The 19,981-nt window shown below is 37.7% G+C and overlaps 2 protein-coding genes across 2 annotated transcripts; both read right to left on the bottom strand.

Moving 5' to 3' along the window:
• Positions 1-5,336: 5,336 nt before the first annotated feature.
• LOC121633042 (cytochrome c oxidase subunit 7A-related protein, mitochondrial) lies at positions 5,337-9,318 on the bottom strand. Its single transcript, XM_041974909.1, has 3 exons — positions 9,179-9,318; positions 6,578-6,712; positions 5,337-5,961 (listed from the first exon to the last, which is right to left on the bottom strand). Exons 1-3 carry the CDS (start codon positions 9,248-9,250, stop codon positions 5,821-5,823), a joined length of 348 nt encoding a protein of 115 aa, XP_041830843.1. The 5' UTR covers positions 9,251-9,318; the 3' UTR covers positions 5,337-5,820.
• A 3,593-nt stretch (positions 9,319-12,911) lies between these two features.
• Positions 12,912-19,496, bottom strand: kcng3 (potassium voltage-gated channel, subfamily G, member 3). Its single transcript, XM_041974964.1, has 2 exons — positions 18,694-19,496; positions 12,912-17,268 (listed from the first exon to the last, which is right to left on the bottom strand). Exons 1-2 carry the CDS (start codon positions 19,347-19,349, stop codon positions 16,623-16,625), a joined length of 1,302 nt encoding a protein of 433 aa, XP_041830898.1. The 5' UTR covers positions 19,350-19,496; the 3' UTR covers positions 12,912-16,622.
• Between the last annotated feature and the right edge of the window lie 485 nt (positions 19,497-19,981).

Genomic DNA, 19,981 nt, shown 5'->3' with positions numbered 1-19,981 from the left:
CCACATCTGTTTTCTTATTTGGCTTATATCTCCTTTATTCTGGCTTTCACTGGTGTAACCCACCATCAGTTTGTGCCACAACTGGCTCTTTGAATTCCTTGTCATGGTCTTAGGCCGAAGTGTGTTTTTCCAAACTGCCTTAGAAAGCATCTAATCTTCAGCACTGATTGCTGATTCTCCCCACTGGTGCTGCTCCTCATTTAAGCAGCAGTATTTCTTCTTTTCGCTGCCAGATCATTGGTGTTTTCTAATATGTGCATCGAGCTACGCCCAGAGTATTCTGGTTCTTTTGTGTATGAATTTTTTTTCATTCCTTGGATTCCTGAACCTACCTGTCCTAGCCTTGAAGTGTTTGCTTTCCTCATCTTGAGCCTTTTCTTAGGACCAAGCTTGTTTTTTCTGGATGGATAGAGGAGAGCACCAGACTTTAGACATTGCCTGACCGAGTCAATTTATTGAGTTCTGTTAATTATCCAGCCAGCTTGTATTCCCGCTCTTCAGCTGCTCTCCTGCCACCTTCATAACCCTGTAAGGATCTAAACATACCCACTGGTCTGTTCCAACACTGCTGAATTTCTCCACTCCAAATCATTCAAGGATACTCGCCTGTTTCTCACTTCCACAGAGACCCACAGGCAGACATTGCTACTTTAAACACCTACTTAAGTTGTAATGAAATCACATCCAACCAGTCCTGAGGTATCTGAATTTTTGTGGGTCCAGACAGCTGAATCGTTGATTGTTGTCTTGCTGCATTAGCCTCAGAAAGCTACATTTTCTTTCTTTCTTTTTTTTTTCTTTAGGATGAAGAGGCCATTAGTTTAAGTGTGCATCATGTGACCCTGCCTCATAACTGTGCAATCAGTACAAAAAGGCACTGGGGACATCAAAGAAAAGCAGCATATTGCACTACAGCTGATAATAGCTTAGTCTATAAAATACTTGAAAATCTGAACCAGGTCTAAAGGGGTTTAAAGGAAGAAAAAAAATGGATACATATGAAAAGACAATGAAAAATGGGGATACAGTTAATGAATAAGAATGTCATCTAAAAATTCAGTTACAGTTATGTTTGTATTACACCTAAATTAAAATTTCTTTACAAATGAACAAAATGGGAGGACTGATCATTTCTTTACATTATTAGGCTTCTTTGCAAAATCGGAATTTGACAAAATTGTATGTTTTAAAACATTTTTACCATCACAAAGAATTATTAGATTAGCTGGATTAGCTGTAATTTAATTTAATTTACTTAAAGAAAAAGTCCAATTTACTTGACCATTATGAGATCAGCCTTACTTCTTGGTGTCATTTATTCTGACATTTAGGACAACCTGAGCTTATCCTCCATGTACACATGAATGTGTCACATGTAGATGTAGATTTATTTATGCTGTTAATGTTGCTGGATACAGATTGGTGGCTGCATGGTGGTGTGGTGGTTAGCACCATCGCCTGGTTCGAACCTAGACTGGGGTCTTTCTATGTGGAGTTTGCATGTTTTCCCCATGTATGTGTGGTTTCTCTCAAGCTTGTTCCCACAGTCCAAAAATATGCATGTTATGTTGATTGGCATTTTTAAATTCTTTCTTGGTACAAGAACTGGTGACCTGTCCAGATTGGATAGATGGATGGAAATCTGTTGACTGGAGAAGTTGGTGGAATCCACTGAAAATCCTGCAATGTTCAGGAAACCAGTTTGAGAACGTTGCTTTGCACTGTGATGCTGGCAGCAGCCAACAGAAAATATTGATTTGTTGATGTAAATGGTGCCTGCAGCTACTGATGGAAACCAAGGCCATCACACCACTACCAGCAGCCTGGACCTTTGTAGCCATATGATGCGGAAGGTCCGAGAGCATGTTAAGAAAAAAAGCTTGTCTCCATATTTTGCTGAGAGCAAGCTGATGTCTCCCAGCAATTTCAGGTTGAAAACCTCATAACTCATAAGATGCTGGTAGTTTGTTTAGGTTTGGTTGCAATTCTGGAGGTTTGTTTTTTTTTTACCTTTTTCTCTATCCCAGTTCTCCTCTATCCACCTTCTACCTTCTGGTGTTTCTCTGGTCTGGTCCAGCTGTTATAAGCAGAATTGGCAATAAAACATATTATTTATGTGTGTGTGTGTGTGTGTGTGTGTGTGTGTGTGTGTGTGTGTGTGTGTGTGTGTGTGTGTGTGTGTGTGTGTGTGTGTGTGTGTGTGTGTGTTTTTTAAATAATGTATTAATGAAAAATAACATTTAAGATTCAAGGGGAGCCCCATATTCAAAACGTTCCTCTTGGCAGAGTAAATTTGTTCAGCACAATATGGCAGACCATCCTTCTGCTTGGAAAGGACAGGTTTAAAAAAAAAAGATGGTGGTGTCACCCTAGTAACCAGGTAAATGACAGCTACCTTGAAATAAAAGACTAACATATCATAACAACAAGCAAATGTGATGTGGCAGTAGGATAAAGTGCCCAACCAGACTCTGTCAGAGCCATTCTAACAGAAAAACATTATTCTAACAGGCAAATGAGCTATCACTGTAAGCTAATAATAATTTTCACTTTCTATATTTGTGGGACACTTACACCTGAAGCAAATCCTAAATTGTCAAAGGTTCCATGGGGATCAAGTGATGGAAGCCACTTATGGAACTTAGGGTTTAGGGTTATTATTTTAAAAAAACATGCAAAACATCATTCATTAATCTGAATCAGGTGTTTTGGAGTAAGAACATATCTAAGGCATGCAGGGTAGTGGGTCCTGAGGATCTGGATTGAGACCCTGCTTTAGATTACCTCTTGATGTTATGATTAAAAATCAAAATGAAAAGAAAAAAAATGGAATAAAAAGAAATCAAGAGGTCAAAGATACAAAATGACATTGAAGAGATCAGATGTTGGTCGAAGGTGATGGAAGAAAATGTGTGAAACTTGATTATTTTTCAAGAACACTGACAAGCACAGAATTGGCTTCTGGTGGCAAAAGGAAATGATGATGAGAGATAATTATAAAGAATGTCACATTATGAGCATGATATTACGCAAAATGTCAAAGTCACCAGTAGCGGAACTTCCTTCAAATGTCAATTGATATGAAAAAAATGAAACAATATCTTTAAATAGTAGAACTAAAAACACCCTTAATTAAATGGATGTGGACCACCACACTATTAAAAATTAGGTGAGATACATTTACTAATTAAAATGACTCGTTTCTTTGTCCCGTTCCCCCTCCATATAAACAAAATAAGCTGACATGAAGCTCTGGCTGAAAACTGGTCGCACTCAGGCCCTTGTCTGGACTGTTAACAGAAAGCAGTTTGGGTCCACAGATTCATGCCGCCGATGCCAAATTCTGACCCTACCGTCTGCATGCCTCCACAAAAATGCAGATTGCCCAGCCTGATCCAAGACTCCCCAGTCATCAGCTGTCGAGTTCCAGGGAGCCTTGGCCTTCCTGCAGCCTCACACTTCTGGTCCCGGCTGACAGGATGGGGAAGCCAGCATGATCTTCTGCTGGTCAACCTGTTGGACATTCAGAGCTGATTTTCTCTTCTCTGATTATTTCTTTATTTTTCTGAAACAAATGAAAAGAATAGTTGAAAAATACTTTATTGATCCCCAAAGGGAAATTATATTTGTTGTAGTAGGTTTATTATCATAATATTGTTGTGTTTGTTGTTACTGTTATTAGATTAAATAAACATATTTTATAAATCACCGTCAGCCAAAGATGATTAATTTAATTTCCTGCTGGCAGGAATCCCTCATGTGCCTTTCTGTGTACTTGAAGAAGCCTCTGAACACACGCTGTTGTTTCCTCATTGTGCTGTGTAGAGGATGTGAAGAATTGTCCAATTCAACAACCTGTGCAGCATTCATCTCTGGAAAATCAGCTCCAGAGGCTCAAGACTTGTCCCCAGTACAGAACCAGCTTTCTTGATCAGTTTGCTCAGTTTCTTTAACCCTCTTTAACTTTCCACAACAAACTTATAGAAGACCTGCAACATCTTGGTGCAGACATTAAAGGATTTCAGCTTCCTCAAGATTCTGTTCTGTACCTTTTAGATGGCATGATGTCACATTTCCAGTCTAGTCTTACTCCCAGGTATTTGTAGTTCTCTGCCACCTCTTCCTCTAAGATGTGAACAGTACTTTAACTCCTGTGCCTCTTAAAAAACACAATAATCTCTTTTGTTTTGTTTGTGTTTAAGATGAGTTAAATGTTTTCGCAGTACGTCAAAAGTGACTGATATATCAGTTTTCTGATACACCACTTAACTGCAGAGTCATCAGAGTATTTCTGCAGATGACAGAGTTGCCATGGAAGTCTGAAGTGTAGTGTGAAGAGAAAAGGTGAGATTACAGTCCCTTGTGGTGCCTGTAGTTTTTGTAGCTTCACACATAACAGGGAATTGTGTTAAAAGAATTTGAAATATAAAAAAAATAAACAAACATGATCCTCACAGTGCTTCTTGATTTGTCCAGATGAGAGTGCGGCAAGTAGATCATGGCATCTACAACCACAAGCCCATTATGATAAACTTTAAGGAGTTCACTTGTTTATTATGGCTTTCATGATGTGGGATGTTAGAGCAACTGGTCTGCAGTAATTTAGGGAAATTTAGCATGGCATTTTTGTCCAGTCATTATAATTTAACTTTAATAATTGGTTAAATTACATTTTTGAGGGTACCCTACAAGAAAAGTAGCTGAAATCACAATTCCACTCTTCTCACTTTTTATTGATATTAAGTTACTGACCTTTAGCTGCACAGCTGTCATGTGTCCAACTGCATAATTGTGTGAATATGCAGATAAAAATAGTGCTCCTGCAATACATTCATGCAGTTTTTAATGCAATAGTGTACATGAGTATAATTTTGACGTATTATATACTCTTTTTCCACATCATCTATATACATAAGTAATACTACTTCTGATTTTTCATAAATCTTACATTTATCTTGCATGCAGAGGACCCTGCCCCCACTTGCATATCTTGCCAACAGCAACAATTTCCTGCCTGACAATACGAAGCAAACATCTACAAGACAAAAGAGAAAAGGCAGCAACTGACACAATCATCAGATGTGATGGTGAGAAGCATGTGACATAACACCAGGACCCACACATACGAGGACTGCATGAGACAGTACGTAGGCCAAGTGAGCAGCAGCTATGTTCCAGACGGGGTGTCGCCATCGTGCTTGTTGATGAGCTGTTGATGACAGTCATGAGTGTTGTACCCTATAGAGGATCTCATATATGCTGCTCATGAATCAGTCAACAGGCAGTAATGTAGTGTTTACGGCTGTTTCTGAGACACAATAAAAGGAAAAAACTAATGCATTTTTACCATTAAAATTTATTAACTTAGACATTTTTTTTACAGAAGACAAACATTAAATTGTTATCATTGGTTTGATGTCCTGAAAGTGTAGCGGCTCTCAAACTATACCTGGGAAAAATAAATACGTTCACTCTCCATAATCTTTAAGGCAAAACCAGTAAAAACAGAGGAGGGGACTGATGGGATTCTGAATTTAATTATGGTGAATCTGGAAATAAGAGTTAGCATGATAACATGAGTAAACCCTGGTTTATTTTTCACTACCTAAATTATCTTCGTTCCACTTAATTTCACAAAGTTAAATGGTTTTTTTCTCCAGGTACTAAGAGCTTCACCCAGTTTGAGAACCACTGTGATAAGTGATAAATTCCCACTCAAAGAGTCCTGAGAGGCGGTGAGTAGACTGAGACTGTGAATGCTTCGTTTAATGCAGCAGCAGCAGCAGCAGCAAGCCAGAGGAAGATCCTGGTTTGTGTTGGTCACTTTTTGTTGGGCTGGGCAGCGATGTAAAGAGCCACCAGACAATAGACGACGCCTCCAACTGTGAGAGCCATGGTGGTGCGGTACAGTAGCCTGTCGGGAACTCCGCGCTTTAAATGAATGGGAACGCCGTCTGATGTCTGCAAAGGGAGGAAACAGGAGAAATTAAGAAAAAAATAGGAGGAAATTTAGAAATAAATGTATGAGGTTGAAGAAAAACAATCTGCTGCCTAACAGTTCTCAACATTTTCTTGCAGCTTCCTATAATAAACAGATTTTAAGTGCTGTAGTATAAAGGAAATAAATAAAAATCAAACAGTTTTGGATTGAAACGCCGAAATATCTGGAAAATCTGAATCAACAGCTTAACTTTATCATAGTTTTTTGATGTGCAATTCCCATTGAAAGTTTACTTCTACCACTGTCTGAAAAGAGACACCCTTCTTCTCACACATATGCCATAAAAAAAATTAAAAAAAAACATTTGCAATTAAAACTCCAGTAGTCACCATAGTCATTTCCAGCCATTTGAGTGACTGTTTCACTCGACTTCAATCTCTTGAGCAGTGAATATTGGTGAGAAGACCATTAAGAACAATGAAATTAACACATAACGCTAGTAATTCTCTGACTGACCAGTGCAGCTCCTTACAGACCCCCAATTTCAAACACTATTATGGATTAACAATCAGTGACTCATAAGTAAGAAAAAAAAATATTCCTCTTATAAGTGGTGCCTATTTTCTTTGTCATTACCTGGAATAACCTCTGGAAGTCAGGAACCCTGTTTGTTCCCATGTACTCCACCATGGCCCCTGCTTCTGCAACCACCTTCGTGGGTGTAGCAAAGATCATGGTTGGGGACTCTGCAGGCAAACTTTGCTTCAGACCCTGAAAGGTTTAAAAAATAAGTAAATATGTTTGACGCCATAATGCCAAATTAGCTTATTTCTAAGAGATAATGTCACATTATTAAAGTGCCTGTTTAAAATACTCATTTCGCCGTATCTTTTCATGCATTATTGCTTTTGCAAACCCAGTAAAAAAAAAAAAAAAAAAAAAAAAATCACAATAAATATGACCACGGTTTCCTTCTGCACTTTATTTTTAACATTTATCACTCACAAAACTTCCATCAAGAATCCAGTCATGTGGGAGGAAGACCCTGACAAGTAAGTAGAAGTTAATAAAATAAGTCCAAAAAGATGAGGAGGAATGCATAAATAAAAAAGGAAAAGTAAGTAACAAAGGAAAGTGGATACCAAGCAATCAGCCAACCAACAACTGATCAGGTGCCAGAGTCAAAAATTTAATGTAAGAAAAAGAATTTCCTTTTTTTTCTTTCTTCTAGCTAGATGCATTACAGTCCCTCTTCCAATTTTTAAATTTACGGGTTGAGTTATGTTTCTGATTGAGAATAAGATGTCTGCCTTGATAAGCAGAGGAAGCCAAGACCTTTTCTAAGACAAAGAGTAATGTGTGTCTGTATTTATTACCAGAACCTTTAGAGTTAGAAGACAACTTTTGTGGAGAAAACAAAAAGTAAATAAATGGGAGTTTAGTGAGCTTAGAAAATTACAGTATTAGCAAAACATATTCTGACATTTTTAACAATAGCATAAAATATTTAAAAGTCTTTCTATATTGATCTCCTGTATATTAAGGACAAAAAGTCAATAGTCATTTTGAAGGCTCATCAGCACTGCATAAATACAACTGATAACAAGAGCGCTTCATCGATTACATCTTCTAAATTTATGGCTCGGCCTGTGGGCTGTATAAATGTTTGATTAAATCATTAAATAACAACACAAGTAGCTTGTAAATATCACAACATTTCAACATATTAAGATCCAAAAAAAAATATATATATAGACACATATAGACATTAGTACAAGGTTTACACAGGTCAACCCCCCCCCCCCCCCCCCCCCCCCAAAAAAAAAAAACATGTTGTTTCCTAAAACAAAGATGTTTCCTAATCCAGAAATCTTCAAATTGGTAATGAAGAAGCTCTCCTGCTTGATGCTTTTGATGCATTTGGTTCAGCCAGTGTAACTGCTGGCAAATAAACTAGAGGTGCAGGTGGTGTTAGCATCTAGAGACTGTGGAGACAGTGTGAAAGCAGGGAATTAAATTGGACGTGGAATTGCGTAGGTGCTGAAAACAGATTATTTTTATCTGCCTTTTATGGCAGGTTATAACTAAATGTGTTCACAGGGGGAACTTTTCTTTCAGGGTTACACTAGAAAGTTTTCTCATCTTGAATGTGAACAAAGTAAAACACAAGAATGGGCAGAAATGCTGTATACAGGTGTGTGTGTGTGTGTGTTAAGGAGGGTGTGTGTTCACAGACGTAGCTTTTAAGACAGATGGAGCACAAGATCCAAAATTTATATGTAAAAAGATTTACGTCTGTAATATTATTTTATGTGGTAATACTTAAAAAGTATTACTTTTTATGTGCACCAGCTAAGACTAATGTGGCCTTTACTATCATCTACCAATAAATACTCAGTTTAAATTAATCTGAGCAGCTCATTGCCATTTTGTACCCTGTAAAGGTTATATATATATATATATATATATATATATATATATATATATATATATATATATATATATATTAAATTCAATGAAGCCCTTTAGTTCTGTTATGAAGTGGGATAAACTTCAGAACAAAACTAATAAATAACAAAGCAATATTTATGTTAACAGAGCGTAAAGTTCCCCCACAATAATTTTTTATGTTACACTGAAAAGACAGTTTTTAGCAGTAAAAACACTCAGATATCAAAGGATCTTTTAGGTCTGAACTGCTCTTTTAATAATTTCTGTTGAGCCTTCTCTTGATGACTTGATGACTTAGAAGTCACTCATAGGTGTGAATTACAGATTGGAAATAACCTTTTAATTTAAAAGTTAAATAACCACACCATTAAAGAAGCCATTTTAAAAGACAACAGCAACAAAAAACTATTTCTGTATTAAGAAAATAACCAACTGCCAAAAGCAGAAATGCAAATAAGACTGAGAATAACGTTTAACAACTACTCCGTCTCACAGTAGCTCACGAGCTTCAATCAATAACCTTTACTTTTCATCAGAGCAACCCCTTCATAGCAATATCATCACGTTTTCAGGCACAAATGTGTAAATCTAGAAAACTCCACTGCAGTTTTCAAAATATTTTGTACTACTACATACTACTTATACTCTAATATTCTGTACTATACTACAAAGCCCTGATAACAATACTGATGGCCACAATGTTTCGTAATCTAACAACTCGACATGAAGGTCAACCCAACGGGTAGCGACTCGGTTTCTCACTGCCACACGGTGTCCCAGACTCACCTGAGGGCTGTAGGCAGTTGTCGGAGCAGAGCCCGTCAATTTTTGAGTAATACCGCTAAACTTGTAGTACATTTTGCCGCTGAAGGACAGGGGAAGGTGCTGCTGCCACAACAAATGAGCCGGTAAGGACCTTTCTGTCTCTTGCGACCGTCGAAGGAATGTGACGTAAAAATCAACTGGCCAAACACTGCCTGTTCAGAAATGGAGTGGCGCATAGCGTGAGGGGCTGAAAGTGTGTGAAATGTCAACATTTTGATTTCTATCTAAAAAAAAAAAAAAAAAAAAAAAAAAGCACAAGAACTTCATTAATTGCACGTATTTACAAAAATTAAACTGGTAACATAAATACAGAGAACAAATTTAAAAAGAGATATGAACAACTTAATTTTATAGGGAAATTTATACTAATGAACATGAGGATAAGCTAAGAAAGGCTGACAATAATTAAGACTCTGTTTTGATTGTTTCTATCAGGACATAATATCCAAACAGTATGATTATGTTGCACAGTTGTGCAGAAATTTGGCAATCCCAACGTGCAAAAACAGCATGATAACTAAATAGAAAAGGCAACCAAGTTTTATATTACATGTTGTTTGATGAAAAAAGACAACAGTTAACAATAAAATGTAACGTAACACTAAAAAACACACCAGAGAAAAAAGTTTTAAATTAACTGAATTGAATTAAATTGAACTAAAAATATTATTGATATCACTTGCGGGGCAACACCCAAACCTTCTGCCAAATTTTTGTAAACTACACAACAAACTGGGGGTGTATAGTTACTAAAATGATCAATTCTAAAGTAATTTTTGTGTTCTGCCATTATAGACCAATCCTATAATTTTATCTGTAATTGTCAAGTCAGTTCCTTGTGCCATATTCTGCTATTTTTATCTAATGTGCCTTTATTTTCCTGCAAGAGCGAAAATCACTAAACACACTGTATGTTAAACTACATTTATCATCTTGGAACTTGATAGAGCTAAGTGATATGATCATGATGTCATTTCTATAGATCTTGTGTTCTGCTTTCTGGTAGGTTTTAAAGGAGGATTCATGCTTGATCAAATAAGGAGACAGACACAAAAATTTAAATAAAGTTTTTTTTTTTTTTTTTTTTTTTTTTTTTTTTTTTTAAATGAAGCTAAAAAATTCTTAATGATAACCAGGCAGATATAAGGGCAGGTTCAGAAGATAATAAGCAATCTAAAAAGCATAGACTTGAATAAAAACAGACTGAAGGGTGAAGGGTTGAACTATGAATACACAAGAGCACAAGAGTAACCAGTTCCGTGTGAAAACTAGCAAATAGTCACAAGTTAAAAATAAAAAAAAGGAAATAAAATGCAATCCAAAACTAACAAAGCAAACAACTCATTCCTAAACAAACAGAAAACCAATAATCAAATAAGGTCAAAAACAGCATAAATGATCCCTAAGTTACTGCAGAATCAAACACTGTAGTTTATATCCTTCTGATATTATAATCATACAGTTGACTTTTATTTAAATATGATCCTTTGTCTTTTTCAGGCATCTGGAATCAACAACATGCACTCTGGACATGATACCATCCTACTTTTTTTAAAATACTTTTTACCTCAGTAGAAAGTGATCTCCTACTGTATACAGTTTTCCCCAAGTCACTAAAGATAGCTGCTATTAAGCCACTCCTAAAGAAAAGGAATACAAACACATCTGTAATGAACAGCTATAAACCTGTCTCTGACCTCTCTTTTATATCCAAGATTATTGAGAAAGTTGTATTTTACCAGCTTAATGTCTTTTTAAATGAAAATGGAAATCTTGATAAATTTCAGTCCAGCTTCTGACCTCATCACAGCACTGAAACCGTTCTGGTCAAAGTGTTAAATGACATTAAGTTGAATACTGATTTTGATCAAGTATCAGTCCTTATTCTGCTGGATCTCAGTGCTGGGTTTGATATTGTAGATCACTATTGATCTACAATATCAAAATTTTTAACACTAGAGAGACTGATCCTGCAATACCTTCTCTCCACGGTGGGATCCTACATTAATTCACAGCAGTTCGCCTACTGGCCTGGCATCAGAGTGGAAGATCTTATCTTCCTGCGACACAGTGCTCTGGCTCACCTTCAGAAGCAAAACCACCTCCTAATCAATGCGGGGAAAACCAAAAAGATGTTAATGGATTTTTGCAGACTTCTACCTGCTGCTGTCAGACTTTACAATGAACACATGTAAACTGTGTTAAAATATTTATACACATGTTTACGTACATTTATATATATATATATATATATATATAATTTAATTGTAATTTATGATTTTATTGTGATTTTTGCTATTTGTTGCTGCCTTTTACTACTTTTTAATGCTTTCTTTGCCCCATCTGTAATGCTTTTAATGTTTTATGTAAAGCACTTTGAATGGTCTTAAGACATGTTCTATACAAATTAACTTGCCTTGCCTAGGTATATTTTTCAGCTGTAGAGAAAATATGCAGGTATTATGTAAGAATTCACACTTTCTCACAAATGTATAAAAAGAAGAATTTTGGAAGAAGCCATCATTGCAAGTTCCACACTTCGTTAATTTACAAGGTCTTTAGAAACTTGAATCTGGAGCAAAAAGCATATTTGATTTAACAGATTACTGAAATATTATTTGAGCCACATTTGACTTCAAATTCCATTTTTCGAACACTGCCAGCTTCACATCACAGACAACCGCTTGTCTTTTCTTCTCTGTTAATAAGTGACACAAAAACTACCAAGGACACTTTTATAAAATGTTGTGTTGTGGGATAACATTTAGAAATTACGACAACCTCATTCATACAGCTAAAATAAATGTTGGCCATGGTCTTTCTAGACTCTACTGCATTTATGTGTTTGGTTGTGTTTAATCAAGAGATTAATTAAAAGATGTACATTGGTTGCATTTAAACTGACTGACAATGAAAAGGCTGTAAAAAAATGTGTTTTTATCTCGAGTCAAAGTATGTATTTATTATTCCTTCAGGAAGAACTGTAATAATAATTTTGTCCCATAAATATTTTTCTCAGAACTTTTTTTAATGTGAAATATCTGTAAATGTTTGCAGCCTTGTTAATAACCTAACTGCAGACAGGAGTAATATAAGGTGGTTTCCTGTCACCTCTGTGTCTGGTTGTTGGATGGGTCATGACGGTATCAGCAGCCCAAAAGTGGACCACGATCTGGCTGATATCTTAGACTTGAGGAAAAACTCTAAGTAACTTATACACTGGGGGTGAATGCAGGTCAAATGACAAGAGGAAGAACTGATTTATAAATACTTAGGAAACCAGTAAACAGTCTCATGTGAAAACTAACAAGAATCACAAGAGTGGGGAAAAGTGACAAGAGAAAATGTGTTGTTGTGGAAAATTCAGCAAGCTGACAGCTTAACATCAACAAAGGGAATAGAAAAATCAATGCTGAAGTAAACACTGAAAATGAAACCCACCAAACTTTAAATTTATAGATTGTTTTGTTGATAAGAGTGGTAGCTTTGCTTCAGCTGAAAAACAGCCTAACCTGATAGTCCAGCTTTCTAAAGTGTAAATTTGGAGATCAACTGCAGAAACTATGAAGGGAATTCAGACTTTCATAAATACTTTGTCTCACAAGGATTCAATGGTCCAAACAACTTACAACTTTGGTTGTAAATCAAACAGTAGGCATCTCCTTAAACTCCACAAAGAATGAGAAACAACACCAACAATAAATACGTTTATTGTCATTGAGAAATGACATCAAAGATGAATTGCAAACCAACATTACAGTGCACACATATTCACAATTAAAACAGAAGCATAGGCATCTTGGTATAACAAGAAAAGTGTCAAGCATAAGTGATAGTAAGCAACAATTAAAACTAATTAGCGCTTGTTGGCTGCTTTGCTAATTATACAAGTATAAGTGAATAAATAGATACTATTTGTTGCTGAGATATGCTCAGCATTTTGCACAAGATACTAGAATGTTAAGATGGCTTAGTGGTAACAGTCTGATGGTGGTTGGATAAATAGTTCTCCACAGTTTGTGACGGGTAATGCTAGGATCTTGGATGATTCGTTTTGCTCTGGACATGCAGAGTTGTTGGGCCAAGTCCCCAGCTGCTGTCAGTGAGACCCCAATAATCAATATTAATAATAATAATTCAAACCTAAACTTCTATTATTGTTGAAATGAAAATAGGGGTTGGAGAAGAGGGTTTTGTGAGTAAGACTGTTCAATGACTGTCCTGATTAAGTGTTAGATGCTGTATTGTGTATTGTCTTTGTATTATGTAAAGTGTGGTATTGGATGCTTGTTGTATTATATGTGAAATATTGTCATGTCTGTGTTTTGTGTTTTATTGGTTCCCCTTGCAAACGAGATGCTACATCTCAAGGGGGCTTCCATTAATATATTGAAATTGAAATAATCATTTAAGATGCCTTCATCATTCTCTAACCGTGCTAACCAGGAGCACCAGCTCTCGTGCCAGAGAGTGATGCTCCTGATTAACACACTCTCTATAGTGCCTTTGTAGAAAGTCATGAGAATTAATGGGTTTAGATCAGCGCTCCTTAAGATGGAGGATGTGTGCAGGGACCAGCTGACGTTGTCAGTCTCATGTACCCTCCAGGAATTTAACATGCTAGTCGCAAAGTGCTCAAAGCACTTTAATGTTAATCTTATGCTTGGTATCAATCTGTTATTACTGTGTTTTATCAACACTTCAGATGAAAATCTGCTAAGTCAAAGCACAATCACTGTATCAGAGAGCTGCTGACTTGACTGTATAAACCGTAGGTTCTAAAATAGTTTACAAAAACGTTAAATTTTCCTCACAGGGGAAAACAAAATATCTTAATTCAATCAGGGTCTAAAAGAACAGAGTGAAAGATTAAAAATATTTGGAGTTAACCAACTAAATATTTCCTCCTCATCATTTTCCAAGCATGCAAAGAGAAAATATTGGATCTTCCTAAAATATGGAACATAAAAGGCCCTTTCCCTAAAACCATTATTACCATTATTCATTTGTACTGGAATAGAGACATAATGGAACATGATGGGGGAATGATCTGTGCCGTTCCTAGATAGAGAATAGTGGTTTATTCTTAGATAGTAAACATATTTTCATTCAATTACGCATTAATGATGACATATTTTGGAATATTAGGTTGCATTTCTTAGAAAGAAGGGGTTTAATCTTAGATAAAAGTGAGTTGGATAATCTACAGTAAGTAGCAGTAAAGTTTGACTTGTTAGAAAAAGAAACCCACACATTTTTCAAAAGCTGAATAACACTTTGTCCAGGAACCAGGAACTTTAAAGCGATCACTTCCTGAGCCCTGATCATTTTTACAGCAGGAACGAGGGACCAATCAAAGTTTTTAGACAGGAATTTTAGCTTCAACTTGTATTATAACCAAAAAGGAAATTTTTACTCATACATAATAACACAAGAGCTAAGTGTAAAGAACTATCTAAATGTTTTGTCATACATGTAATACTAGATTTAACCTTTCCTAATGCACTGCAGCAGAAACTTTAATTCGGATTTTAGTTTCCTCTACTTTTTGATTAGATGTACTTTGTGAACCCGACTGTAGTATAATGCTTACCTCAGCGTGACTCTTAAGAGTGCACTAAATGTCCTTACCAAAGGGTTCAGAGAGTCTTCACATTCAATATGTTCAGTGAAGCAGGCATTCAGGTTATTCTTAGTGTCTTGTTACATCATGACATTTAAATTAGGAATCCTGAGCTACCAAAACACTGTCTTTCCCATTGATCAAGTCTTGTGGTTAAAGGGTGTGCTGCTTATAATTTTTAATAGTTTAGTTAAAAGATATTTCATGTGTGTTGGTGGTTTGACACTTAACCATGCTAAAAGTATAGTTACTTTAATAATAAATTATTAAACACCCAAAGAGATTTTGCACGTTGTCATTTTATTGTAAAAGCTCATACACTAATCACATTAATTATAAGTCATGATGAAAAAGCTTTGATTGATGGTTTCAGTCAAACCTGACCAAAATCTGCTGCTACATGATTTATATATTATAAGGTAGTTAATAAAATATTGTGACTAATTTCGTGACAGTCACATGGCTTAAAAAGCACAGCAAGAGCAACAAGAATATTAAGATTTCCACAAAACACTTAACTCATACAGCTGAAAACACATTTGTAGACTTAAAGTTCAAAGACAAAATGGATAATAAGCAGAAATGTCATTCCTTTTACAAAAAAGAAGCAGGATCTTGATGCATGTGTGTGTATAAAGAGAATTGGTTGATGGGAGCTGGAGGAAGAGGAGTGGAGATGCAGAGAAAGACTGTTGTGTGGGAGAGGTGTTGACTTGTTTGTTTGGATCATGTGTCTCTTCAACAAATCGTATCATCTTGGCAAAGAATAAACACTGCAAACATGTGTGAATTACAAATATCAGAACATCATCTTGAACAGCCTCTGCTGCTCAATTTTCTTACTCAGTTGTCATTTTTTCCATAAAAGCTATTTTAATTTATTTATTTTAATATATTTTCATGATGTGATCTTCCAAATGATCCCAGGAGAATCACGCAGTGTACTTGCCAGGAGGTGTGCATGGATGTAGCCTTTTTGTGTGCAGAGAAATCAACCACCATTATGATTGGCATGTTGGAGGGGTTGCCTTGGAGACGCAGAAGCACAAAATGCCTTACATTCACTCACAAATACAGGCGCATCTATTCATTCTTTGTGCTCAGGCTTAGTCCACATTCTGTCATTTTTGTTCAATATCCTTTCATCCTTCATTTCACACTCCATCTGCCCCGTCATATCTGTCTCTGTTTCATTGTCTGCCACTTTGTAGTCCCTCTTGACCCATGTCCATATTTCATTATTCTTGACTTAAGCTCCTCCAACATACTATGTCCCTCTCTTCAATCCCTCTTTGTTCACGCCTTCTGTTTATTTCGCGGGTTTACCAAAAAGCATCTAGGTCGCACATCAATCTTGAGTAACTTTCTCCATCTGGGTGTAAATCTTAGACAAAGTGAAAGGCTGACAGCCACACAAACAAATACACACGGCTGTCGATCCAGCTGTCTCTGCTACAGCTGTTACCATGGGAATACAGTGTAAACAGCAACCACTGTCAAAACTGGACTGACCGTGCCTGTGTGTGCTTAATAAATAATGATCTATGTAATGTTCACATGATGTTCTGAAGGAGACAGTCCCAGCTCATGCTCTTTATAGAAAATTATTAAAGATCATCAATAAAACAGACACGAAGAAGACAGGACATAAAAGTAATCAGGTGTTGCTCAAGCAGAATCAGAGGCCATTCATAAGTTATTTCACAATGGGATCAGCAGATCTACTGGTTTTATTTTGTGTCTTTCACATCTAGGCTGTAGATGTTTGGAATAAATGCTTGTTCATCGTATTATCTCTGCAGACAGGTTGCGTGCGTATCTGGCAGAGCGGAGTTTGAGTTCATGGTAGCACTGAACAAAACTGTGGTAGATGAATGTGATGGGTAGTGCCAGGAGAACAATGCCACTCACTACACACATTCCTCCGAGCACCCGTCCTCCAACTGTCACTGGGTACACATCTCCGTACCCCACTGTTGTCATGGAGATGATGACCCACCAGGCAGCTGCAGGGATGCTGGCGTAATCGTGGTTCTGCGTCCCCAAGTCCAAGCCATGCTCCAAAAGCTGTGCCAGTGCGCTATATATTGCCATGGCAACGCAGACAAACACCATCAGCATGACCATCTCCCGGTAGCAGCGCCTGAGTGTCAGCCCCAGAGTCTGCAGGCCCAGGAAGTGTCTGGCAAGCTTCATGAGCCAGAACACTCGCATCATCCTCAGCACTCGCAGTATCACTCCAGCAACCCCGAGCCCGGCACCCGGCATCCCTGCACGGGCCATTGCCATGGTGACATAGTAGGGGGTAATGGCAATAACATCGATGATGTTCAGTGGATGGCGGATGAAGTCCCACTTGTCTCTGGCCACCAGAAAGCGCACTATGCACTCTGCTGTAAACCAGCCAATGCACACAGCCTCCACTATCCTACAGAGAGGAGAAGAGAAAAATGAGTTGAACAGTAAACAGGAAGCAGCAGAGAAGCAAAAGAGAAAGGGATGATATGAGATACTGCTTGACACAGCATAAATGTTAGGAAGAAAGCAGCTAAGCTGGTGTGTGTGTGTGTGGGGGGGGGGGGACCACATCTAACATAATTTAGAGCTGTGGGGTATTTAAAATAAAAGAACAGCAAGACAAATACATAATAAGAATGGAAGACTAAACTTTACAGGAGGGAGGATTATAAACCTTCAGAGAGAGATTGTGACAAACGTAGCCACACAAATACCCCACTGACTAACACAACAAAGACAATCAACTGGTAAAGAATGGTGTTGATATTTGACATGAAAGCATTACATTCACGTAAATACCGGAGTGCCTACAGGGTAGCCATTAACACAATTAAACCTAACCAAATTATGAAGCACGTGGGAAAATTGCATCATCCACTGGCCTGAAACTGAATCCTTTTGGCCCCAAGTATACACTACACTTTTAGTTCATTACCTAACCACTGGAGCTGCTCCAAAAATCAAGACAATGTCCAGCCTGAGTGAACATAACCTAACCTTATATAGAAAATTGCCTCCTCTGGGCTTCCTTGAGAGGACAGGCTCTAGCAAAAACAATGCAAAAACATCCACAAAGTGTGATTTACATAGACAGTGATTCCCAGATGGGACTTCGTTTCTTTTTGTTTGTTGACAATGATATACAAGTCCTCAGCACACATTCTATCTTCAGCTTACTGTCCTCTTGAATTGTATTAATCTAGCTATAACTGTTTGTCCTTGTTATCTGTGCAGTTTATACTAAAATAATAAATATGCTCAGATTAACTGTAAAAATAAAAACTGGACGAGGAAGGTAAAAAATAAAAGTAAGGCAGAAGGTTCCCTCAATTATTAACATGTCATGAATATTGATTAAATAATGATTTGCTTTCTAGTCTAACTGTCATGTGAGGGTGCTAATGTTGAAGGATATGTCTGAAACTTATGTCCATAATGACCTCAGAGGCATCAATTTACCAAACACTGAGACACTAAGAAAAATTAACTTTAAATCCCCCTTTCCCCCATTTTTGTCGTTAATTTTTAAGGTTTCATACTGAAGCTCTAATAAATCACCCTTGATAAATGTAGGCCTATAGTGCGCAGTGTGTACGATTACTGCTTTGGAAGCATAAAGGCGCTCATTTCGGAGTCTCAAGTGTTTATTCGTTTGTTGAACGTTTTTCTATTACAGAAGCTCTCCCGTTACATGATTTACTCTGTTGCGCTAACTTTTACGCATAGGACTTGATAGCACCATTTCATTTGTAGGACATCCGCGCACACTGCGCCTCAACATTTGGCAACATTTCCACGAGTGGGCTTTTTAGTTTGATCTCAAACCATCGCCTACCTGTGCTCCTCCACAGTATTTCTCTTGGCTGTATCCCAATCCGGCAGTGTGCTTGCACACAGCATTATCATAGAAACGATCACAAAGATTACGGATACTGAAGCCAAAAGCTGCGCTGCGAGGGAAGAGTTGGGCTCTTCAAATGTTTTGCGCATCTTCTCGAGCCATTTAGCGCGGCCGGTAAGCGCAGTCCGTTGCACTGGCTCGTCTGGGCTCAGGGACTCATCCCCTGACATTACAATGTCCCCTTCTGACAGACTGTCCAGTCCAATGTCGGACATCCTGTCGTCCAGGCGTTTCTGGCAGCAGGAGTCCAAGTGCGCGCTCTCTAGACCCCAGTAGAGCATCTCTGTGTAGAAAGACAGCTCACAAACTCCGGGAACAAAACGGAGTTTACCGGAGCGCACATACAGCATAATGAACACAAAAGCCTGAGCGTGGCGGTCGAAGAAAAACTCATTCCGATCACGGTCGTAGTCGTCGCACAATTCGAGGACCTCTTTCTCTGTTGCGCAAGCATGCAAGCGGCTGACGCGCCGAAGAGGGAAATCCCTGATCACCTCACGGGTGAAGGCGTACCGGGTTCCCCCTACATTGAGCACACAGATGCTCTTTCCGAACTTCATCTTGTCAACTTGTGTCCTACTAAAACTCATCTTCACAGTCCATCCCTCCTTCCATCACATGAGTTTGGGCAGTTGGGGGAGCTTACTGTTTCCCCTGCCCGCGGGGCGTGGTTCGCTCTCAGTGGAGTCGGAGTCTCAGCCGGAGTCCGCGGCTGGAGAAAACTATTCCTTCCGTCTCTCACTCACTGCTCCTTCTCTGTCTGTAGCCTGTACCAAAGACTCTCCACCCCAGTCAGGGCGAGCCAATCCCATCTGTGATGTCACATGCGCTCGCGCGTACTTACGCACACATAGAAAAAGCAAAACCCATGAGCTAATGTTGTAGCCTATACTACATCTCGAAAGTGGAAGGAGGGAAAATAAATATTCAAATGAGTAGTTTTAACCCCAAAAGTCTACAGATAAAACATACTAACAACAACACATCCCCTAAACAGGAAACAAAGTTATTGTATTAAATTTGTAGTAATTAATTGTGTTATTCAGATTTTTTTTTCTATTTACTTCTCTTGTTATAATTGAGAAAATCGTATAAAACGTTTACTTGATATTTGGATAGTCACTTCAATATAATAATAAAGGATGCATTTTGGATTAAGCTTAATCCAAAATGCATGCATATATAGCCTATATACTGTATATATGCATGAAGCTGAGAATAA

The sequence above is a fragment of the Melanotaenia boesemani genome, chromosome 21, assembly GCF_017639745.1.
Source record: "Melanotaenia boesemani isolate fMelBoe1 chromosome 21, fMelBoe1.pri, whole genome shotgun sequence".
Lineage (NCBI taxonomy): Eukaryota > Metazoa > Chordata > Actinopteri > Atheriniformes > Melanotaeniidae > Melanotaenia > Melanotaenia boesemani.
Note: the sequence above shows the minus strand (reverse complement) of the source record. Positions and strands in the feature narration are given on the sequence as shown.